General features: G+C 29.5%; 1 protein-coding gene across 9 annotated transcripts in view; it reads right to left on the minus strand.

Moving 5' to 3' along the window:
* Window positions 1-8,537: 8,537 nt before the first annotated feature.
* The window catches only part of LOC126735107 (protein daughterless), a 104,487-nt gene continuing 87,124 nt past the window's right edge, over window positions 8,538-25,900 (minus strand). For 3 of the 9 annotated variants that reach the window (XM_050439023.1, XM_050439031.1, XM_050439032.1), the window contains 8 exons: window positions 24,878-25,048; window positions 24,682-24,753; window positions 24,388-24,589; window positions 24,205-24,319; window positions 23,942-24,031; window positions 17,390-17,488; window positions 17,111-17,256; window positions 8,538-12,335 (listed from right to left, as the gene is read on the minus strand). In XM_050439023.1, the coding sequence (XP_050294980.1) occupies window positions 12,160-12,335; window positions 17,111-17,256; window positions 17,390-17,488; window positions 23,942-24,031; window positions 24,205-24,319; window positions 24,388-24,589; window positions 24,682-24,753; window positions 24,878-25,048 (1,071 nt within the window). In that variant the 3' untranslated portion in view covers window positions 8,538-12,159. The remainder of the gene's footprint in view (window positions 12,336-17,110; window positions 17,257-17,389; window positions 17,489-23,941; window positions 24,032-24,204; window positions 24,320-24,387; window positions 24,590-24,681; window positions 24,754-24,877; window positions 25,049-25,900) is intronic. The other 6 variants (XM_050439024.1, XM_050439025.1, XM_050439029.1 and 3 more) reach the window with 6 other exon arrangements.

Here is a 25,900-nt window from a genome sequence, read left to right on the forward strand (position 1 = left end):
TTAAGTTACAGTTTGTTGCAATGCTTTGGTGACTGGCTTTAATTTATATTACTCATGGCTGAATAACCTCTATTTTTGCATATTTGATTTTAACGCTTTTTTAATAATACAGTTTACTATATTTAATTAACAAATAATTTGGTTAAAATGATTTTTTGAGTTTTTTTATTAGTTTTTATAATGTTTATTATACCATAAGTTTTGATACCTTTACACAACTATTTTATATACACAAATTTATTTATATACAAAACACATTTTAAATATATAATTTATATTAGTCTAAAAATTTGAATTATTCATCACATGAAAGAAAAACTCGCAGTTAAGAGGCAGCTTTCATTCCAGTCACAGCTTAACTGTGGTCGGTCATTTTATAAAAGAGAAAATATTTGAACATCTGAATTTTAAAAAATTAATAGGTAATTATGAAATAAAGTTTACTTGCTTTAGATTATGATATATTGGTAAGTGATGGTCAAAAATAAATTAGGTACAGGATGGCCCATTTTGCGAAAATACGGGATGTCTCCACAAATTCTAGTATTTTCTACAGAAGCTGTCAGATCAAAGTTAATTTTTTTCATATATTTTTAAATATACAGGGTACTCTACTGAAACATCAACTTGACCTATATATACCATAAAAAGACCTACCGAAAAAAATAGCATGTGTTAACATTGAATTAATAAATGAGGAGGTTTAGAGCAAAACCGAATAAATCCATCAAAAATGATTTTTGGAAAACTACTATTTTTCTGTAACGAGAAAAGTAGTATTTTTTTAATTTTTCTTACTAGCAAGCACTATTAGAGAAATCATGATAAAGCATTTCCTACAATATAAATTAAAAAAAAAATTAGTACAAAATAAAGTAAAAATGGATTTATTTGGTTTTGCTTGAAACAACAGGATTTATTTGATTTTGCTCACAACACTAACAGAAACATTATGGCAAAACCAACGGTGCATTTAAATATGAAGTGCAAACTCTTCTTCTAAACAGTCACACTCATTTTTTAGATCTTCCTCTTCCTTAGTTATATCCGCAGTATGTACAACTTGTTTATTTTCACATAACAGATTTTTGTATCACAAAAAAGTTTCGTCACTTTTTCACTCCTGTCCAAATTGCTTTTAAATATCTTTTCAAGTCGCCCAAAAACTCTATCTACTGGCATAAAACCGTGGCCTCTTACTGGGTAGGTAATACAAACTTTTGTGATATTTTCAGAAGAATACTTTAACAGCCAAAACATTAACATGCGAATCAAATGGGAATTTTTGCTCTATCCCCCACATCCATTGCAGAACAATATAATCTGGGTTATATTATCCAGTTCCAAGGATCAGGTCAAAGCAGAATGTCAGGGAATTTTCTGGCTCTTGCTTACCAAGCGCGTAAAACGCTTTTGCTCTTCTTTTATGAACTTGATATTCAGTCATATACTTGGTTTTCTCTCTTTGGCCTTTTTCAGACTTAATTAAATGCTTTAGACGCGTGCATTGGGAACAGGTATCAGAAGCCGGGGACGAAAATACAATATTACATTTTGTTAGAAAAACCTTTCTAAACATGTGGTAGCCAACTTGGTACTTACTTTCAGCCTGTTCATTATACATACGTTGTAACTTTTTAACGCTTAGATGGGCAGGTAAATACACCCTTTGAGATTTTTTCCGATTATAATGAGTTTCAGTGCCACGCAATTTACAAATGAATTCGCGTAATTGTCCAAACTTTTTGTTGAAATATGGTCACCTCCTCTTCGCTGTTTAGGACAGTCCCCTGAGTCAACAATCTTACATACTGTAAACAACCTGTAGTTTTTAACAACTGTTGCTGCCATAAAAAAGACCTGCAGACTTTAACTGCCTCTGCTGATCTATTCTTTTTAATTTTTAAAAAGAAGTTTGCAGCCCTTGTTCTTTGTCAAGAGTTATCTTTAACAGACCTCTTCCTTACAGTACCAGAAACGCTTATCATATGACAAAGTTTTACATCTTGAACACTGTTGTTTGCTACGCTATGCAGCTAGCTTCTTACATTTTTAATATCTGATATTTTAACATTTTGGCATCGATATGTTTTATTATCATATAAACAAGGACGCTTAAATTTCTTTGGGTCTATATCTGGATCTTCGTATCTAAAATAAAATAGATAATGTTAAAAAAAATGTAATTGCCTAAGAACTAATTTTTTTAATTTTAAAACTTTTATACTTAATCTTACCTTTCATGTTTTCCTCTTAGCTTTTTCGGGGCTTTTTCCCTTATTCTGCTCCCTTGATTGGCTTCTTCCACAGCTACTGAATCTTCCAAAAAATCTTCCTCCGTATTTTTTATTTAGGTCCTATTACTGCAGCTTGTATTTATTTTATTTAAAAACCACTAAAAGAACAGTTCAAATCAGAAATAATATACAGCACGACTACAACTCAACCACATCAATCAAACTACCGCACCCAATGTTTATGTTTACACTACTTACTGTACCGACTAACACATGGTCTCAAGGAATCAAGGACAAAATGACTGACCGCGCATGTTCAAATTTTTACGACATCGCTAGTGAATTAGTGATAGTGCCATCTATTATTCAAATTATGAATTTATATAATAAGATAAAGTAAGAAATTTTAAATAGAATTAATGTATTTTATGGATTTATTCGGGTTTGAACAAAAAGTGGATTTATTTGGTTTGGCATGAAAACATCAATATTGCCATTAAAATTAAGTAGGATTTATTCGTTTTTGCACGCCAATATTTAGCTGATATGATGTAATTCAGCAAGATTCGCCGCTAACTAAATTTTTGTAAAAAATGGATTTATTCGGTTTTGTTTCAAACGTCCTCAAATATATACAGAAAATTAAGTTAAAAAAAATATATATGAAACAGAAACTCTCTGTTTACATAGTTTTATAGTATTTTGCTCTAAAACCAAGGTTATGTAAATTTGCTTATTCTGAAAGTGACCTAGATTTTTCAATATCCTTATAGAGACATCATTAATAGGAAAAATAACTATTAATATAACAACCAGTAAAAAGTTATTTAAAGTTCGAGATGCGAAAAACCCTTCGTCAAAGTTTAATGCGCCATTCGGATATATAGAAATCAGTATTTTTCATTGAAATTGAAATTTCGAATTTTAATTAGACAATTGAAATAAAATATAAACCATTAATTCCGCAGAAATTCGAAAGTCAGATATATTCAATACCTAGATGGAACTGAATATAGAATACATGGACATCTTTGCTATCTCGTGCATTGCGAAATCTAAATCTTGTGTCTAAATCTAATTAATCTTGTGAAAAAAAAATTCTAAAAAGTTTTAATTGGCCCAATTATCTTTATTAATTGGCCCAATTATCTTTATTAATTGGCCCAATTATCTTAATTAACTTTTTGCTTTATCTTTGGTGTTACGAAATTCGGTGCAAATATTTTAAGTGCGTGTTGTTGGAATCTACATTTTTTTTGGTCAAAAGTTTTTTTTCAGTCTTTTTTTCCTATAAACATGTGTCATAAAATTACACTCCCTAGGGGCTTCAGTTATTGGTCAAATCTCCTGAAAATGTGCAAATCCTCATTTTCTTGGATGCTCTTGACATTTTTCGTCTCAAAAATGGTGTAAACCCAATTTTAGGGAAGGATTCAGGAAGGCTTAGCTATGGAGTCACATCTCATTTCATTTATTTCTATTTTAATAGTTTTTATGGGATTTAATAATGCCTTTCCCTTTCATTTCCCAGCGATTTCCTCGAAAACAAATAATTTTATGAAAAAAATGCAGAAGGCAAAAACTTTAGATTTTTTCATGGCAAAATGATGGTGTTGCCAAATTTTTAAATTTCTTATCAGAAACATAAGATAGGGGCCATGAGAAGGTTAAGCTCCCCTGAATCCTCCCCTAAAATTGGATTTACACGATTTTTAGGACGGAAAATAATTTTTAGCACACAAAAAATGAGGACTTGCAAATTTTCAGAAAATTTTATGCATAACTGTAGTCAGGGTTCCAAAAAAATCCACTTTCTTCTGTCTGAGGGAAGATATTTTAGGACACATGTTTATAAGGAAAAAAGTCTTATTTTGACTCCCAACAATATGCTCTTAAAATATTTGCTCCGAATTTTGTACCACCCTGTATTACTAGTTAGCAGTAACCAAAAAGCAACACGATTGTTAAAATACCGTTAATACACCAATAATAATAAAATTTTATAAAAAATAAATATAATTTGATTTACATTATACATTATTTCAATCAATTAAATCATATTGACGCTTTCTACAAGGAAACTAAAGTAAGAAAAGTGTATAATTATATGTCGGCCAGCAATCATGAGTCTTATAAATAATTTGACATATTTTAAAAACGGTTAGATATCTACTATATAATTGTACGTTTATAAAATAATTATACAGGTATACTGTACAATTCATACCAAATAACTTCGGCGTAACTCACGTTTGACGTAATTTAGTTGTCGACTGTATATTTATAATATGTTTTCGAGCGGCCAACTGACTATATAACGTTAAATTTCCCGCCCCTCGATTCTGTTAGTAAGAAATGACAAATTATTCTGTGTTTGTTTATTTGCATTTTGTCGTATAAGTAAATTTTGTTGTTTTAAGATTGAAACCCTCAACATTTAATCGAAAATCAGCAACGCTGAATTTGTTAGACTTGATGATGTGATTGATGTTTACGGCAGGAAATATAAGAAATGAGTCTAGAAATTTACCTGGAATAAAAATATGTAATAACACGCATGGAAAAAGAAGTTTATGGTAATCTCTTGGTAAAACTGATGGATTATACGTATATTATATATAACGTTTCTTTATTTTAAAGCAAATAGCTTTGGTATTTGCACCTCGTAGATCTTGAGATAACGGCGTGATCAAGATAAAATGTATCCCTATAAATAGGAGTTAAAATATATTCCTGGATTGCAATGCAATTGTAGCAATAAATAAATAAAACAACATTTCTAAGAAAAAATGGCACATATTATATTATGTACTTATGTATATTACATAGAGTTTGATAATCATCATTTTTTATGTAGTCTAAACTGTATATCTAAGTTCTCCTCTCATCACACAATATTTTTAATCATATATACTTTTATATAATTATTAAAAAAAGAAAAACACTTTCGCAAGAACGTTTATACAATATATCGAAGCTTTACAAAATTTTACTAGAGGTTTTTCACATAGGGTTTACCAGTTTTTTTGTTAATATACCAGATTCTTATAAATAACTTGTATATAGTTGGTCCTTATTTCGCTGTGAAATAAGAGCATTCTATATATTACGTGGTTATTATTTCACACAAAAAGTGGTAAACCCTTTTGGGGATCTCAATATTTCATTTTTACGCGTAGCTACAAAAATATATTCAAATTACAACTGCACAACTTTTTTTTTACAAAATTCTGTAAAAACCAATTTTTTTTTAAACATCTAAAACGCTTTTTTGTATGAAACAGGATGAGGCTATTGTACACAAAGACATTTGTTTGCCTTTTTAAGGTATTAGTACAATCTTGCATAATAATTATTTTTGGCTGCCGTCAATGAATGTAAAAAAAGTGCTGCCGATCAGTTAACCAAAAATGGCTGCCAAACATATAAATAAAGTTAGCAAATTACACAAGTGTCAAAGAATTTCTTTAACAAGCTAATTTTCGTAAGTTTAAAAAATCCGTTTTTTTTTTAAGGAATTACCACCTTTCGACCTTTACGTATGTAATTTCGGAAATTGCAAGTGCTATTATGCAATGTGTGAAAAACGAAAAAAAAAAGAATTTAACATTACCGAGCTGTATTGATAACTAATACGAATATTGATGATAATTTATTGGTTTTTGATCTTAAATGGGATAAGGAAGATATTTAGGTGTATATTAGAACAATACTTAAGTTTACGTTCGTACTTAAAAACGAATGAACATACATTAATAAATAACTATATATATGTTTACAATATATAAATAATAATAGCATTAAAATATGCACATTATGTGTTCTATTGAATCACTCGAACTTTGAATCGGTTTTTTTATTGGCCTGTTACATTTATAATATTCATTATCATTTGGGCCAAAGTTAAGGATTATTTAGTAAGAAGTTTAGTTACTAATGTAGTTCTAGAAGTAATTGAAGACCGTTTTTTTCAAAATTTGCTTTATTAATTTTATGCCATATTGAGCCTTAAATACTTTCTATGTATTTGTTTGATCCTTCCCATAGACTGTTGTAGGAGTTTTCACGTCTCGCTTAGTTCTATGCAGAACAAAATAGAAAATTTAAAAAGTTTGGCAAAACTTGTTTATTCCAACCCAACATATAAATATAAATCGAATTCTGCCTATTCCAACATATTGGCGATGATATAATGTTTTGCTATTAGATTCTTATATTTGTCTTCAAATTTTGAATATTCTGCGAATGTTGTTAAATGCGCAGAAAAATCACTCTTTACGCGGAAATTAATGTAAGTAAACAGATTAGTCATCTAAACAACCCTATTTTTTAGTTTTTTTTAGGTTTATTTTTTTGTCTAACGTTACCTTTCACCTAGTGTATTTGAATGTCGAAAGCTATTGCTTTTAAATAGTAGCAAATTATCGCAAGGAGGATGCATTTTTACAACAACTGAACGACACTGTGTCGGTCCAGATACGACATTCCAAAAACGCATATATCAAATATTTAATAAAAAAAGACTGTTTGAGATTATTACACTCTAGTAGATATAAATAAATTATGACTGGACACGTGGCTAGAAATACAAGCTATGAAAAGAACAAATAAAGTAGCGTTTGCGCTATTAAATTATCTGGAAAATTTAGAAACAAAATATATTTTAACGTAAATGGAACCTCTTATCTTCGACTTTTTTTTTGATACGTGTTCGGTGTAAACGAAAAAGTTCATCAGAAAAGAATAAATCCACGTACACTATAGATACAAAAAACTAGAAGTATACAAAAAAGGGGTAATGTCATTAGAAATATTAGACAACGCGTTATAACAAATTCCAAAATTAAACCACGGGAAAGAAGGTAAGATATTTGTAGGTAAAATATTAAAGTACGATATGCAGAAAATGATTTTTTGAGTTGATAATACAGTTAAGATACTTTTCGGTACTATTGCATAAAATAAATGAAAAAAGCAGTTTTGAAATATTTCATTGTATAACTTTCTTCCCTAACTCCTCTATGTTAGTACCCTAATGGATAAAATTGATAGGAGATATATACCGGGGTCAACGATATTGCTAGCCCAGCGATAACCTTGTCAAAAAAATTAAAATGACTTGAAAATTTGGTGTTTTATAGTTTAGGTATATTTTCACATTAAAACAAGGATACATAGTTTCCGGTTTGAGCGGTATCAACTTGCTTCTGTTAAATGAAACACATTGTATATTTTTGTTTTTTTCTTATAATATAATATTCGTAACAGTTTTAGAGATAATAAATTTTGGATGTTTACTTTTTGATTAGTCAGTTATTATATTTGATAACGGTATTAAAAAATTTGCAGTTATTTCCGGAAGTACATTAAATGTCGATATTTAAAGACGTTTTCATCAAAAACTTTTATACAGTAACCAAATATTTTTCAACAAAAATTAATATTCTATTTTCCAGTCCGAAATATTATTTCTTCTTACAATAACACAATAGTGAAAAATCAAACTGTAAAATTTTACACTTTATTATCTTATCTTTAAAACTATTACACTTATTTTAAAAACGTACGCTCTCTTTTACTGATTTCTTAGAAGAAAAAAATAAAAATGCGCATGAGTGTTCCATTTAAAAACACCGACTTGGAATCGCTTTTAATGTGACCGGATATACGTCAAAATATAGCCACTTTTAACCTTAAAATATCACCTAATTTTTCAGTTATCGCTTGGCTAGTAATATTGTTGAAATAACAATATAACAAAGTTTAATTAAAACTTTTTGTGTTTCATCTATGTTATTTAAAAAAAAAAAATCCAATTAAATTTAAAGTTGGAACAAAGCGATTGTTGAAAAAGTGGTCCTCAATTCTGATTGAAAGAAACTTTTATCCATATAACAAGTTGCCAAGGACCCATATTTATCAAAAATTAAATGAATAATGAAAAATTAAAACTAAGCAATGGTAGCTTCGCACTTTTTTAGAACCTAATGTGTCATTTACGAGATGTTTCTACTATTTTTATTTTTAACAGATACGAAAAAACGGCTTGTTACAGACACTCTCGAGCACTCGCATAGTGTATTATTGCAAAATTATTAATGACAATTAATTCAGTTCTATATTTTTTCTCAAACAAAACATGTTAATAAAATTATTTCAGTGATGCTAAATCTATTAGCCTCAATACAGACTTTTTTTTAAATATCCACGTTATGGGTAATATACACATAACTACTGAAATAATCTGAATCAAAAATGGTTCATCTTCTTTAATCCTAACAACCAAAAAAAAAACAAGAATAATAATAATAATAATAATATATAAATATAAAATGGCTAGAAACTAAAATAAACAAAATTAATAAAAATACAATTATTTAAGAAAAATCGCCTAAAAAATACTCCTATATATAAAAAAAATTAAGGCTCTTAAATCTACAGATATTCTAAGAGAGAAACCAAGTTTTGAACAATACATGGTATGTCCCATATTCAAAGCGGCAAAAATCGTCGCTTCGAGGTAAATACTGAATTCAACGAAAAAAAGGGAGATGACGAAAATAAAGAACTTCAAAAACGAGTTCTATTAAATAAAAATTTCTAATAAATAAATTTCTATTTCGATAGGCAACATCCATGTGGAAAGACCTACGGTTTTGCAAAGAAATCATACATGTATAAATAATATTGCCTTGATAATTAAAAGAATGAACGTGTTAAGGTCTATTTACAAAAAAAAAGTAAGTGTAAACCAAAATACTGGCGCGTGGTGCACTTATATCTGGTTCGAGACAAAAGTGGCGGAATCTTTTTGAATTGTTCTGTTTAGTTCTAGATTATGTAGTTCGATGCACATCTAGATGGCACTTTTTTTAAGTCCTCAAATCAAAATAAAAACTATTATATTATATAATTGATAAAAAAAATAACCTAAATCTATTCATGTGATTTCAGTATCAGTGATCAGTGCTTACCTTCACATTACTCTTGCCTTAAGACTACGGTGAAATTTAAAAAAAATGTCATGGCAAAATAAAAAGGAGATCAAACACATAATACCGATGATTTTCGTTTCATTATAATATATAAAATTAAGTAGCTGTCTAAGTTTAAACGTAACATATTAAAACTAATAGAGAGTATTTTAAAGGGGTGTGGGTTTGGCACATGGGGTGGTCTCGAACCATATATAAGAGTTTTTTGGGTGAATTGTTAAAAAAAAATTGTCTCAGTTTTAGAAGTTGTGCTACGTATCTTCTAAACGTTGGAAAATAATAAAGTGAGGGTAAGGAAGCCCTTGTAACGGATGTTCTGATTGTGTAAATCACAAGTAAATAATTAAGTGAAATGTACAATAAAAAGTGAGGGATTTAACACATTAACTGCCATAGTATCACGTGTCCCACTAAGAATGGTTCTCGGCTTTATCTCGAGATGTATTACCGAATGTCCCGTGGAAAAACAAAATATCATGGCCGTGGGAAATTAAAAGAAATTATTTTCAAGTTCCTAGAACCGTCGCTAGAGGGAACAACTATGGGGAATTAGAAAATAAACATTTTTATACCAGGTAACAGGTATTACCTTGTATATAAATATTTTGTTTGTTTAAATCTTTTTGTTCACGAATGTTACATCTGTTTTTATTTCAAAGTTATTTACTCCGTAATGCGAAATCATTATCAAACGAGCAAGGTCTAGTTTAAAAGATATTTGTTACTATATATTTTACTTTATAAATAATGGCAATAGGCATTTGACAGTAAAGCCCAGGGGCGGTGTATTACAATTTAATATTGTGCTTTTTATGATTCTTTTTGAATTTTAAACGAAATACTATTAATAATTTTAGTTTACTATACAAAGGAATGAAGACTTAAAAGTGGGTAAAGTATCTTTATATTTTTTTATAAACCAAATATCATATTTTAATTGGACATATGGAGGGCTTAGAAGATAATTACTGTAAGTAACTTTTCTGTGAAAATTAGTTTTGTATTACAGGGTTTTCTTAAAATTTAACTCTAAGAAAGATATAACATCGATGCTTAATACTAAAGTCGAATTTAGAAGTCATTAAGTCAAAAGGAGAAGAAAAAGGAATTTATTTAATGTCCTGAAGATTGTATTCTAAAATATTAAAAATCCATGACGTGTAAAAATTAATTGGTTACACATAAAAAGCACTGGATGTTCTCAGAATAAACCAGATTTTTATAACCAAACTACACAAGATGATTTTCGTTTTAATGAGATTTACGTAACTTTTTAAAAATTCAGGAGTCCATCTATCTGTCAAAAAGTGAAAAGGTAGCTTAATTAATATTTGATTCACCGCATTATATTCCGCTACATTATCGCGTATTTTATATTTCGCAATAATAAATAAATAATGTGTAAACTTCAAATCCAAAGGTCGTCTAAGAAGATTTTTTTGGTTGCCATTTTGTTTATCAGTATTTTATGTCTCAATAAAAATAGTTATAGGAAGTTGTGCGATGCTTTTAAAAAAAATATGCTTTTTTCGTTTTACATTGAGTGACTTACACGAATTGAGATTCTGAGCAGTTCATATATTAATACATATTCTTCTATTTATGAGGTAAAATATATAGCAAGGAACGCTATTAAACGTAACCTAGCCCGTTACCCAATTCGAAGTTAATAACACTTAAAATAAAAATAGATCTAGCCTTCTCTCAACGTTTTATTTTTATAGGTAGGCAAAAATTCAATTTACCAGGAGATTATGCCATTCTTTGTAATGGCTTCTTTCATGTAAACATTTTCTCGGGATATTGACAATATTTTCCAAGAAACAGCTGAGAGCGATAATTTTAAATGGTATAAATTTATTTTCATACCATAGAAGTACCATTTAAAAAATGGTACTTCTATGGTATAAAAATGATGACCAAATATTTGTTACTTCTCAAAAATTAATAACAATTTTTTTTTGAATGTGAATCAAGTGTGTACTGCGTGGACTGGTTGACCAAAGTGGCTATGTGAATCATGCATAATTCAAAACAAAACTTGTGTTTTTCCGTTGCTTTTATTCATTTGTGTGTAATTAGTGATACGGTGAACAGCTAGTTAAATGAATCTGCTTTGAACCTAGTATAAATTACAGTTGGTTCATCTGGTTTAAACAAATATGTCACCTGTGAGACACAATTGCTTTACGTGACAGCTAACGTGTTAAGAATGGATTTTGTCAATCATTTGTAAAATAAATCATACATATTCCTATTCATGCTTAATTAAAAATTAAATTTAGACAACAAGGGCTTTATTTCCACCTCTTTATAGATCAATAGATCCAAAAGCTTAAAAAATACCTGGCTACAGAAAAATTCTTTAAACTGAGACGATTTTCTGTGATCTAAATTGGTCGCCTTAAAATTACAAAATTAAATGGAACAATAAAAAAATAAAGCTGTCAAAAAATAATACGATATAAACCTAGGTGAAAAAAATGTAAAAATTAAGTAGCACAGGGTCATTTAAAATGTTACCGCGAGAACGCCGGCCGATGCGGCATCGCGTTCACAAACGTTTTCTTAAAAAAATATATAAATATCGTTTTTTTTTAGCGGAGAAGAAAACAGCAAGAACTCACCAGAAAATCAGTTTAAGTCGCAATGTGCTCTCGCAATCTGATTTAGTTGACCTTATAGCATTTCAATCACTATCTTCGGACGCATTGGTTAAGTCTTACCCATTGCCGCACAACAAATTATTTATCATTTCAAATAAATTATCATTCTTGACATTCCTTCTCCAACCTAACTCCATTCTCTACACACTACGTACGCTATGTGTATGATAACCATGAACGATGCCTCCAAATATTTTTTTTTTGTACGAAAGTATTTATATACAGGTATCAAAACAAAACGGGGGGAAGCTACTAGCAATGCTATTGTGGCTGCCCTGGGCCGTTGTGTGGCAAGTTATTGGGGGCGCCGGGCAGCGTGGGATAATGGGGGGCAGAGAGCATGTGGTGGGGGCCGACCGGACCCAATTTTGGGCCGTCTTCGGCCTTTTCTTCTTCCCGTCGTTTTAGACAGGCTGCTTTTGGATTTAGGTTTCGTTCTGAAAAAAAAAACCAGTTTATTTACCAACGATACAAATACTAGAAATTAAAAACTAACCATTTATAAACACTGATACAAATGTAGAACAAATGGAATTGTTATAAGAGCATCTTTTGACATATTCTATTGTTTTCCATCACTTCTGGTTTAACAGGAAGTGACACTCACTTTTTATTTCAAATGGGACAATTGGTATATTATTCCGTATTTTGATAGAAAATAATATTCTCAGTAAAATGAGAATGCATTTGCTACTTTTTGTTTTATACTCATAGAAATAATGATTTTTTTAAATTCTAAAATAGGGTGCCATGAATGTGTTAAAAGTTTTAATTTTTAATCAAGTAATCACAGAAAAATAATATTCATTGTATTTTATTATTTGAATCTTTTACACGCCTAGGTATTTAAAGGTATTTAAATTAGGTATTCTAAATTTCCAGACTAGTATTTTTAGCAGTTACTTAATTTTTTTCAATAGCACGACATTTTTTATATCGTTTAATAAATAAGTTCATAAGAAGAAAAAAACTAAGTCAAAAAAAGTTAACGAATTTAATAATTAAATTCATAAAAATAGCACAAATGGCTATGAATTATTCAATAACTTTGTAATAACACGCCTGCCTATTTTTTTTTCAACTAACATAACATATCATATTTTGCCAAACGGCATATTACTATTTGAGAATAAAAGAACAAATTTTTCAATGCAATATTTTTTTCAGTCTTAATACTTAATACAAATCTTAATACTACATATTTTATTTAACATTTACCTAACATAACGTAGGTACACACAAACGGTAAACCAACAGGAAAAATATTAGGTTTATAAATTATTCTAATATAAAACCTTTTACATGTATTGTTCGAAATGACCATATTCTCGTGTAATGAAAGTACTGAAGTATGCGCGGGAATATAACGTACAGCATATCAACTTTTTCTTCATTGGTAAACATTTCTAATATCAGTAAACACTAATATTCTTTCAAAAAACTGCGGCAAATTTATTTAAATAACAATTAATAATTGCGCTTGACAAGATGTCATGTATTATGTCAATTAAAAAATAATTGACGAACGCGTCAAAATGCAGCCTTCTATTCAAGAAATCAAAGCTTTCCATGCAAATATTTATTTATGTAACTTAGCTTATTTCCTCTTATGGGCTTATTTATCAACCGATTTAAAAAATAATCATATCAAATTATTGTAAAAAAGAAACCACAGTTCAAAAGTGGTTGTTGCCAATAATGTGCTATTTAAAAAAATTAAATAAATGCCAAAATTAATGGTCTGGACGTTTTAAATAGGGTGTAAAAGATTTAAGACTTAAAATGCAATGAAAACTACATTTTCGTGATTACTTGATTAAAAATTAAAACTTTCAACGCATTCATGGCACCCTATTTTAAAATTATTTTTTTTTGTAGAACTATAAAACAAAAAATAGCAAATGCAGTATCATTGTTCTCAGAATACTATTATCTATCGCAATATGTGATAATACACCAAGTGTCCCATTTAAAATAAGAAAATTAGTGTCACGTCCGGTTAAACTGAAAGTGCAGAAAAACAACTGAATATGTTAAAAGATGCTCTGCTACCAAATTTCATTTAATTATCTTAAAGTGTAAAATAGTTGTTAAGTGTTATTGAATCCCTTTTTCCTCAGTCAACCGGTATAAAACGTAAGTAGCAGTAACTTTATATAATATAAAACTGTATCGATGGGTTATACGAAAACTATAAATGGATAAATATTAAAAATTTGGTAAGGTGCAAATGACCCCTGGAGGACATCTAACTAAAATATTCTCATAAATTTAGCATTTCCGGTTATAGCGAGAGTAGATCTAAGGAGTAAGAGAGTAACTTCGTTAATTGAAAAAGAACAGAAATCTAAACGCATTTATAGTATATTCAGGGTGAGGACTCTAACTGGAATAAATTCGCTAGCGTTTTTGATAAATATTTCAGAAAAATGCAAACCAAGTCTACTAAGATTTTTTGTGGCACCCTGTTGGAAAAGCTCTTTTAAAAAGAACATTCACGGTTTTGACTTTCCATTATATTTTTGGATTCTGTTGTGAATGAAACATTTTTCGGAGAGACTATGTCTATTTTCAAGTGAGTTACGGACGCTTAACAAATCACATTTTGGGGAGTAATTGCACAAGTGCATCAAAATTACCAATAATTTTTGAATGAAATATACAGGGTGTCAATTTGAAAACTTCCCACCCCTATTATCTCGAAATGGGTTAGGTTTTTATAAAATCGCTAGGACACGTCAATTTTATTATCGAGGAGGAACAATTTTTATGTAAAAATCACTTTGCCTCTTTTAACCGCCTACCCAGAACCTCCCTCTCGAAAATCTTAAATGGCAATAGGGGTTGAGTGATAACTCATTAGAAAGAACTTTTTATTCTCTACATTTTGGCACCTTTTTTTAAAATTTGAGTGCTGCGTGCTAAGTTAGGGATATTTAAACATTGTTTTTTAAACATATTTTTCCTATAATGGAACGATTTGATGGGTCTCAGTGAAATTCCCTGTATAAAACAGCGCCGCATCACTAATTTTCTGTAAAGCAGTAACAAATCAACCCTTGAGTTTAAATTAAAAAAAAAACTGTCGGTATTTTTTTTAAATTTGAACTCCAAAGAGGTATGAAAATTAAAAACAAAATATCCCGACGTTAAATGCGTATTTCATTTATCATTAAGAGGGTAATTAATCGCGATAAAATGACCTAATTGCATCAAAATTTCATTATGATCTGAATCGAGAACTCGAGAAGATACCTTAAAGACAAAATCTATCCAAAAATATTGAAGACTTAAAACATAGGATCAGAAACGAAATTCAATTAATTACGCCAATTGTTTACAAACGGAGTTTCAGCATCGATTAAGCCGTTGTTAAGAAGTAAATGCTTAAGTAATAAATATTTTAACAAAAAATTATTTTTTTAACAAAAAATGTACCGGGTGACCCAATAGGACTGTTCCTCGGCCATATCTCAGGATCCGTTCGTCGTATGACTTGGGGGTACATGATTTTATATCTACATCATTTTACATTTCATAGTTGAATTTTCTTTAAAAAAAAAAAAAAAATTTGCATAGTAACTAAAAATTCAATAACTAACAATTTTTAATTTTTATGATTATTAAAAGAAAACACCACACAGATTTAAACTTTGAATGTTACTGTCTAAATAAATCGGCTAACCTACAAATTTTGGATTTATGGTTTAATTTTGAAGCTTAGAGTAACGATTGGATTATACCAAGAACAAACGATACGAGAGGCGCACTTTGACCTTTTATACAATTTAATCTCGATTAAAAAGAAAAATGGTTTTTTTTTTTGTAAAATAGCCACTGACGGCAAATACTAGAACGGGGTGAAAGAGGTGGTTCTATAAATTACTTTTTTTTGTGCTTATCTAACCGGTCAAAATGCCTCTTTTTATTCGTATCTCTCTGTGTACTAACTATTTATAAAAAATAATATTGATTCATAAATGTATAAAAAAAATGTGAAAAACAAACAAAAATTGACTCTCTTATCAACTAAAGAACCCCATAATTAAATTAAAAACCTTAATGAGTAATTTACAAATAAAATACGTATAATTTTTAATTATATATCATAATGAGAGAGACTTTACGCTTTAAGTTCTTTACATTTTTAATATAGTAATGCAGTTCTCATAATCTTTAATGTTATTAATTTAGATTAAAATTTAAATTTTACGCCTGGAGCAAAATTTTTGAATTAATGCAATCGCAAAAGTTATTTAAAAAATGTAAATTCCACAAATACAAGCTTGGAATTACCTTAATTTTTCCAGCTCTAAAGTTTGTTCATAATTACCTACATCCCTTTAACTAAACTAACAAGCGAATTAAAGGAAGCAGCACATAAAGAAAATGTAAATTTTTACAGTTTTGGTAATCGTAAACAATTCATATAATCACTGGGGTTATAAAATCCTAAATTTAGACATGAAAAAAAAGACGAGTAAAAAAAAAGGATCATAATTTTTTTATGTCAAAATTATAGAAAATAAAGAATATACTTGACATGTGATTTTTATAACAATTTCTGTTTTTATTATTTAATATATAGAATCAAATGATTTAATATTAATTTTCAGTGACATATCCCTATTACTAATTAACGAAATTAATAAATGATGTTAGGTGTATTAAAGATAAACTGTCTAAATTATGTTGTGTATAAAATCTTCTCCGACTAGGAGATACGTAAAACTTTTCATATATTTCAATGCTTGTGGATATTTCGCACCCATAATAAATATCCAATATCAAAATTGATGTTTAAAAAAAATAAAGGTCCAAAAAATAAAGTCATTAGAGATCTTTATTTTTATTATTTAAAAAAGAAAATATGTTGATTTATTTCTATTAGAGTAATTAATGTGTGTTTTTTATCAGTATTTTTTTATGAATAGTTGACTAAATTGACAGAAATTTAAAATAATTATATATGTTTTATAAAAGATAAGATAATGAAAAATAAAAAATTACATTTTAATAAAATATTTGTTTTTGTTCTTGCAAATTATCTAAATGTTTGAGCATGCGCAGATTCTCTAAGACCTCCTTTAGATATTTATACTTATATGTACACCGTGTATATATAAAAAGAATGAATTCCTTTTAAGAACTGTGTTTTACCAAAAAGACTATTACTTGCAGTTTCATATTTTTTTAGTTTAAAATTACTTACCGCGAACTTGTTGCTCCAAAGTCATAATGACTTCGACAGCCATATTTAAAATACCCAACTTCGTTTGTGGCTTATCTGTCTTTAGGTGCGCCATACACATCCTTCCCAATTCTTTAAGGGCTTCATTTATATCCCTGATACGTATTCTACAAACAAATATTAAGTTTACAATGAGTTTGAGATCATTAGCAATTTATAACTGAATTTAAGAAAAAAACATGAAAAAACACATACGAAAAAATACGGGCCATTAAAAAAAACAACAAAACAAAATCCCACCTTTCTCTGGCGTTGTTCGCCTGCCGCCTTTCTTTTTCCCTTTGCGCTTTAATATCTGGATCTAGTTCACCGTCTTCAGTCTCATCAGCGCTGGAACAACTAACCCATACTTTTTACTATTGTACCGGTGTCACAGAAAAACCCCACTGTACGAAAAAGCTTGCCTCAAAATGTTGGTTTAATAAGGGTATTTGATTGCCAAAAAAGCATGATCGTAGAGGTCTTTAATGATGATGGGTTTAGATGAGATACTATTGATGAATGATGGTGATTATGATAAAAGTATCAGTTTAGGAAGTCGTCACATAAAATAAACTTTGGGATTTTATAGAAAGTGTATAGTCTATTAAATAAAAACTTCTTTTGCGTAGTGGGTTAGTTTTGCGACAAAGTAGGACACAAAGTAATAGTTATGAAACGGTTGTTTAACGCATGCTTTTATGTATTTAAAGTTTATTTTTTAATTTTCACTTAAACAGGTTGGAGCACTACATTTAAGTATGAATTTATTTCAAATTATACAGGCTATTAAAACGAAAGTTATATTTCAAGTTAAGGCAATTAGAACTATTCTGTATTTTTTTTGTATTTTAGATCAACTATATCTTCTTGGACTTCAATTTTTTACTTTTGTAATTTTTGGATTAGATTGACTTAAAAATAAAAATTTTACGTCGATGGGTTAAAATACGGTATTTTACAACTCTTAATATCTAACACAATGATAATTTTAAAAGAATAATTTTAAAAAGATATATTCATCACTTGTTGAATATAACAGTAGATTAATTAAGGTTCTCCTAAAAGAAATTATATATTTTTTTAAACTTAGTTGTAAAGTAGAGACTTGTAGTAATTTCTAGAACTTATAGGGGATACAGTACACTTTGAAGTTAAATTACGGTTAGTAATTTTTTCGGTCGAAGGCTGAAACTTTTTTTGAACTTGATCGCTGGCAGGGGATAAAGATATAAGTAGGTAACGGCAATACGAAGAGAACATAGGCCCATATTCATAATACGAGTATGTGTTTTTTCTGTAAAAGAACTAAAATATATAAATATGCAGCAAATCTACCAGATACATTCTACTGGGCCAACATTCGAGCAAAACAATGTTACATTTTGTTTTGTTTCCATATAAAAATAAATAAAAACACCATAGATGACTTTTAGTCCTATGTCAACAAAATTTTAGGAGAAGTACATAATAGGTAAGTAGATCCAGAGTTATTTTAGTTTTCTTAAAATGGTTGCGTTTCTTACAGAATTTCTAATTCCAAGTGTACAGAAGGGATAGATTGTATATTGTGTTTATAATTTTTAATACTATTGATTATTAAAGTGTGAAAAGCTACTTCCAATTTCACAAACAATAACTAACACAATATAGAGGGCGTTACTATCATGGCATTATATCAAAAGGCACTTTTCAACAAAGATTACAACTATAATACTACCATAATCTTTTTTAAATTGTAACATTTCCTAGTCAACTTTGAGCGACGCTACTCTAAAAATCGTAAAACTGTTTGATTTTATTCAGCAGAAGTTGCCGAATTTATTGCGTCATTTGTATACTTCATATATATTTAACAAAAGTTTAACTAAAAACTAATTGGGATTTCTTTCGCGTATTAAATGTCCAAATATGTTGCTTTTTAAATATCAACAGATAACAAACCATAAAAAATATATTTGAAATATAGATAGGTTCTATTTGGTTTAAAAAATAATAAGTGGAGTTGCCACGCAATGTCGATACTGCAAGAAACATTCTAGTTACAACAGGTAATAATTGTATAAATCAACTGCATGTGATAACATCGCCTTAATGAAGGCAATAAGCAGAAAAACGTGTCGGCCATTTACCAGTTATTAATTATCTGCTTCACAACATTTGTTGGTTTATATCTAAGCTTCTATCTCTCGTTTTTACTTTTTCTTTGTATTGGTTTGTTATTCCTGTTCTATCTTTGTGTTCTTTCTTCAAATGATTATGATTATATCGCCCTAATAAGCTATTAAGTAGAAATATTGTTTATTGACTTATTAGAATTATAAACTTCTTTACTAAGTAGAACTATCTGAAATCTTTTTTTTAACAACGATTATATTCAAGAATAATCTAATATCCAGGTAACGAACATATAGATAAAGCTTGGAAATTCCCAATTATTGCCCCTGAATATGATTTATAATAGTAAACATAACACATATATTCCTGGAACACTAATATTTAACAATATTAAATATTTGAGGAATGTGACTATATTCTGAATGTGAATTTTAATTTAAATAATATTTCGTTGTCCGCGTTATTTTTGGAATAATTTTCAAATTAATCTTATGTCTTTGACATAGCAGAATGTTGTAATAATAACGGAACAAATTTTAGATAAATTTGGGTTCATATCAAATTTTCTTGGGATATTCTCGTAACATTTTTATTAAGCGTATTACAGTTTTTTTAAGTACCAAGTTTACATAAACGTGGTAATATTTGTATATTGGGAAAACTTTCGTAATGTTATACTTTAAAGCCTATTGATCACATGCTTTTTCTTTATCTTTGCACGTAATTGCATCTGGTTTTTAAACTTTAATTTTTTTAAAAGTACAAGATGCTTTTGGCCTCAAATTGTAAATTTCCTACTGACAATTTTCTAGTTTGCAACTCCGCTAAAACACAACCAATTCAAAATAATGCCTCATTTATAAAACATAAGTTAAGCATTTCTATTAATGGAACCAAAATTGATAGGGCCAAAATTGACAATACTCACTTCAAAATTCATGTGGTCGATTTATGTTTCAAGTAAGGAAATATGTATTCTATTCTATATACAGGGTGTTCCATAACTTAGCAGAGGAATAGCATATTCTTCGCTCAAATATATTACGATTTGACCAATTTCTTCTAGTCTGAAAACCGATAATAACCAAGAAACAGGGTGTTAAGTTTGAATTTTATTTTCATTATTTTTTTAAGTCCTTCAAAAAGTAGCATATCAGCACAAAATTTGTTTGCAGTTTTTGGGGGGCGAGAAATTCGAATTCAATGGTAATTTTTGTGTACATCCTGGTCAACACTGTCAGCGACACTCCAAGGTGATAAAAAAGTATACATTTTTTCTAAGGACATTCTTCATTTATTGACGGGCAAATTATTGAAAAAGACACACAGAACTAAGCAGTATTTATAGAAACTAACCCAAATGAAGAAAAATAATAAGCAAGTGCCACATCCTGTATCATCGAAACCGTGACATTTGGATACACATACATTTTACAATATTTTTATACTAAGCTTTAATAGAAACAAATGAATGTACGGGGTCCGCGTTATGGCGATATCAAATATTATTTTTGTTAAAATTTTGGTGTTTGATTAGAACCATTCGAGCCCTTAAAGTTTTGTAAGCAAAAATTACTTTTGAAAGTCGATAATGCCACGATACGTTTTTTCTAACTTAGAAACGCGGGACATGATCTGCGTACATGCTCAAGAAAATTGTAACCCACAAAGAGCGCGCCGGCGATATGTGAATATGTTTCCAAATAAAAGGAATCCTAATTTCAAAACTTTTAAAAACCTGTTCGACAGACAGAAAGCGGTTCCTTTGCGTCCTTCACGAAATTTAGGAGGGCGCCCAAAAACTACCACACCCGAGCAAGAGCAAGAAATTCTACTTTGTGTTGCTGAAAATCCGAAAATCAGTACAAGACTTTATTCAGTGACTTTTACTAGAACAGTTTTTAATTCTAGAAATAAACATGCTTGGGATATTGAAAACAGAACCTTTGGTGTGCTATTAATGGTAATTAATTTCTGAGACTAACAGAGTTACCACCAAATTTAAATGGCGAACGCTACTTAGATTTTTTAGAAAAGTCTAATTGAGCTAGATTTCACATTGCAATTACGGAGACGCATGATTTTCATGCAGGATGGTCCCTGCCCACTTTTCAGACCTGTCAGGGAATATCTTGATCAAAAATATTCTAACCGCTGGATCGGTCGTAGGAGCCAAATGCCTTGGCCGCCTCGAAGCCGTGATTTTAACCCCCTCGACTTTGCGATACATGAAATACTCGGGAAGCGCTACGGGAAAAAATTCAGAATGCAACAGAATTATTTCGAGACAACAACATATTATTTAATATCAGGTAACCTTTCAATAAACTATAAATAGTAGCTAATTGAAGTTAACGGAGACCATTTTTGGATACTGGACCTTTGACCATTTGTTGTAAGATAAAAAATCCATTGCTGTTGATATTACCGTTTTCTTCTTGTTCCATATTCTTCTATCTATAATATATTCTATCTATCTATCTATCTATATATATATATATATATATATATATATATATATATATATATATATATATATATATATATATATATATATATATATATATATATATATATATATATATATATATATCTATATTTTAATCATAAATAAAATTATTTATTTTGTAATAAATGATAATATATTGAACACATATTTAAAAATTAAAATAAGATATCATGTCTTTACAAAACACCTGACCATGTTGGACACCTTATTTCCGTAGTATTCATGGCATTATTTGAACAAAATAAAAAATTGCATTGAAAATTCAAAAATCTCAAAAACGGTTGCTCTGAGCGACTCGACAAAGGTATAGCTTTCTTAGTTAGATTGGTGGAGCTTTGAAGATTTCTATGAAAATTCCCATGCCAAGAGCGCCCTCTATGATTCACATATAAATTAAGATTGAATTTAAATTTCTCGACACCAAAAACCCTCTATTATCAAATTTTGTACTGATATAATTAGTTCAGCACAAAATTATTTAGAAATGATGAAAATAAAATTCGAACTTTTAACAACCTGTATCTAGGTTATTATCAATTTTCGGACTAAACAAATTTGGTCAAATCCATAATATTTTCAACCAAAAAATATGGTGTTGCTTTATGTCCACTAAGTTATGGGATTTCAGATTTTTCACGAGGAAAATAACTAAATTGGCTTCTTATAAAGGATAGAAGGAACTGTTTCTTTGTTTCATCAAATAACTAGACAATATTAACGTTAGACCTTGAGATCTAGAGATGCTTTTAAACGTTCTTAAATATAAAACTAGTTTTTTAAGTCTTTTACTTCTATGTCGTCAAAAGAAATCCCGCAACAATTTACGGATTTTTTTTTGCAATTCTTTAGGAGAAAAGGAAAGGCCTATTTTAAATGGCGGAGTTTTATTCTTATTAAGTATTTTAAAATAAACAATATTAAAAATTAAGTATCTTATATATTATTTCATATTATCAATACCGTCAGAGGAGTAGAAACACTAAATTTCGAATTTTTCTCTTTAGGAAATCATTTATATTACATTTATGTATATTTCTTAACTTACTGCTATTTTTTTCTCGAGATAGAACATGAATGAACATTAATTGCTTCTTTTAATATTTTAAAGCTGCTTATTTTTAAACCAATGCACCGGTCTTTTTAAGATTATGATGTCAATTTTTCTTAATGTTAATATAATACATATTTTGAAACATATATAATGAAATGTTACTAATAAGTAAAGAAATAATATATTCTTGACCGTTACTTTCCTTCCATTTTTTATTGTAAAGCTAACTAAAAAAATATTTATCTTACTTCATATATTCTAATACTATTTATAGTTCTACTTAGTAAGTCAGTCATTTAGGTAGAAATAAATCAGCAAACCGCTTTAACGGAGTAGGTGATAGCTTTAGTCTGTACATTCTTGTCATCCAATATTTTTTAAATTTGATCTTAGAACTCTACCCACTAACAAGGATTTGCTTGTGTGGTCTATTTGTTTATTTCATCAACGAGTACACAAAGTAAACTTTTTTTAAATCCGTAATTCTAATATGATGAACTTATGTGAACCAAAATTTTATTGTTATGTTATAATCAGATTTATACATTGCGAATTGATTATTTATAACATTTAATAACTAGTTAACTAATTAAGTGTTATAACTATCTATCACTTAACTTACTAATCAAGACTGGAATAATTCACTCCACAAGTTAAGAAAAATTGGAAACAGACCATATCAAGCCTGAATCAGAATGTTTTATTTCAAAACTAAACACGAATTTCGATTCTAACCTATTAACTTCTCCTTCAAATTAAGTTGATTTAAGGGACACTGTATAAACGTAACAATTGTAATGTGAATATGGGCCTAAGGGTGCAACGCTAAAGGGATTGACGGGAATTGATTTAAGGCTTTAACAAATACTTCATAAAGAGGCTTTTCTATTGAAAAAAAGTGCATTAATAAAGATACCTGTGAAACTACAGAAAACAAAAATGTTTTTAGTATATTTTTTACTTTAGAAAAAAACACAAACCTAAAATATATAGGCTTAAAAAGTCAAGCATTTTTTTCATTTTTAAATAATGTTTAATGACTATAGAAAGCCTCATATTGAATGAAAAAAACCTATCAAAATGCGAGGAATTTAGAAATAGGAAAAGGTCAGGATAATTATCCAGAATTACGTACCGTTCACGCACGTTGTTTGCTTGTCTACGCTCTTTTTCGCGTACAGCCTTATTGGTATTGTCTTCGCCATCATCTTCCTCGTTGGTGCTACTTAAGAGAAAACAGAAAAAAAAAACATTGCTTTTATGATTCAGAGTGTTTTTTAATGCCCTTGTACAAATGATTTGTGAAAGAAGTGTTTTGAAGCAAGCTTTTTTTACAAAGGGTCTTTAAAACATGTTACAATACATATATTATTTTTTCCACTAACAGATTCTACATACCATCTCCTCGATCTCTTTGTCGATTTTGTGAGTCCGCTGGTGGAATTCGGTGCTGAACTAGTTTCTACTGAGCTAGAGGGTTTAGTATCGCTGTCTGGAGGTTCTTTGCGTTTTTCTATAGGAAAAAACACGTATATTAGAAAAAACCTTAAATTATTACGCATACACAAGCTCAATACTTACTGGTATTGTATGTAGGCCTTTCAACTTTAACCGGGTCAGGTAAGTGATGATCAGAGGCAGAAGGGGGCCCCGCCGCGTAACCCAAATGCGTTAACTGGTGTGGGGCAAGACTGTTAGGCAGCTGCCCTAATCCTATTTGAGACTCCGCATGATTTCTCAGTACGTTTATGGCATCGTCCAGTCTTTCTTCCATACGAGCACCCTAAAGACAAGAATTATCATTAAAACGTCCCGGATCGTAACAAACTGGCATTGACAACTTTTTTTTCTTATAAACAAACAAGAAAAAAATACCTGCGTAGCCTCAACGTGATCTCGAAGAAACCCGATCGCGTCATCAAGGCGTTGCGCTTCTGGGGCAGCGGGCTTCACAACAAAAAACAAAAAAGAAAAACATGCAGAAAACAAAACAAAAATGTGCAAATAAATGACGGAAGTAAACAAAAGCAACACCAAAAGAAAAAACACAGGAGGGTTTACCGAAACTTACCATGTGCAAGTTCTGTGGCGCGGACGCAGTGACGGCTTGCGTATAGTGGGGGGAGTGGGGCGTGCTGTGATTGGTTAGCCAGGCAGTGGGCGCCAGTGGTGGGGGCGAGCTCACCGGTGTTGACGGAGCTGAGCTATAGCTACTCGCGCTCGCTTGTTCGGTGGGGTAAATCTGGAATAGGATAAGTTAAATAATTGTAAAGAAATTTTAAGGTTTTAATGATTTTAAAAATTATAACAAAAATGTCTTACATTTTGGTAGTTATTCTTAAAATTATTAAGACAATTGGACAAAGAAGTTTTAGTTTGTATCCCTCAAAAGTCTTTAATTTGCTTTCCCTGAGCTACTTAAAAACATCGTTTTAAATAAAAACAAAAAATTGATCTAGCAGGTAGACAAATGGGAAAATATTTAATGACTTACTTAATAATAATTAAATATCAATACTTAGGAAAAAAAAACGATTTTGATACCTCCTAAATGATACTTTTCACACGATTTAGACCATATTTTGCCGATTAGGACGATTCTTTTATTGCTGTAAGTTGCTTTTTTATTTACCTTATTACAAATAATTAGGATATTATTAATACATTTTATATACTTTGTTCAGATATACATACGCTATTTTATTATCTTAGTAATTACAAAATTCGGTGCATATATTTTAAGAGCTTATTGTTGGAGTCAAAATAAGACTTGTTTTTCCTATAAACAATTATCCTAAAATGCGCCTCCTCACACAGCTTTAAGGAAATTGCGCGAGAAAAGCAATATCAAGAGTAAGAAATATAAAAACTTCCATTTTTTCTTTTATTAATTGTATCAAAAAATACCTTATGATATTAATATGTTGGGATTACTTACATCAAGACTATTAATTTTTTTTGTTGATAAACGACTGAACCCATGAAACCCAGTAATTTTTAAATTATTTTTCGTATTTTAAAACAAATACTTTAAATTTTTTTTTTTAAGTTGTTTACTAATTTGTGATATTTTTATAAGTTACCCATACAGACA

This window comes from Anthonomus grandis, chromosome 4 (assembly GCF_022605725.1).
Source record: "Anthonomus grandis grandis chromosome 4, icAntGran1.3, whole genome shotgun sequence".
NCBI classification, from domain to species: Eukaryota; Metazoa; Arthropoda; class Insecta; order Coleoptera; family Curculionidae; genus Anthonomus; species Anthonomus grandis.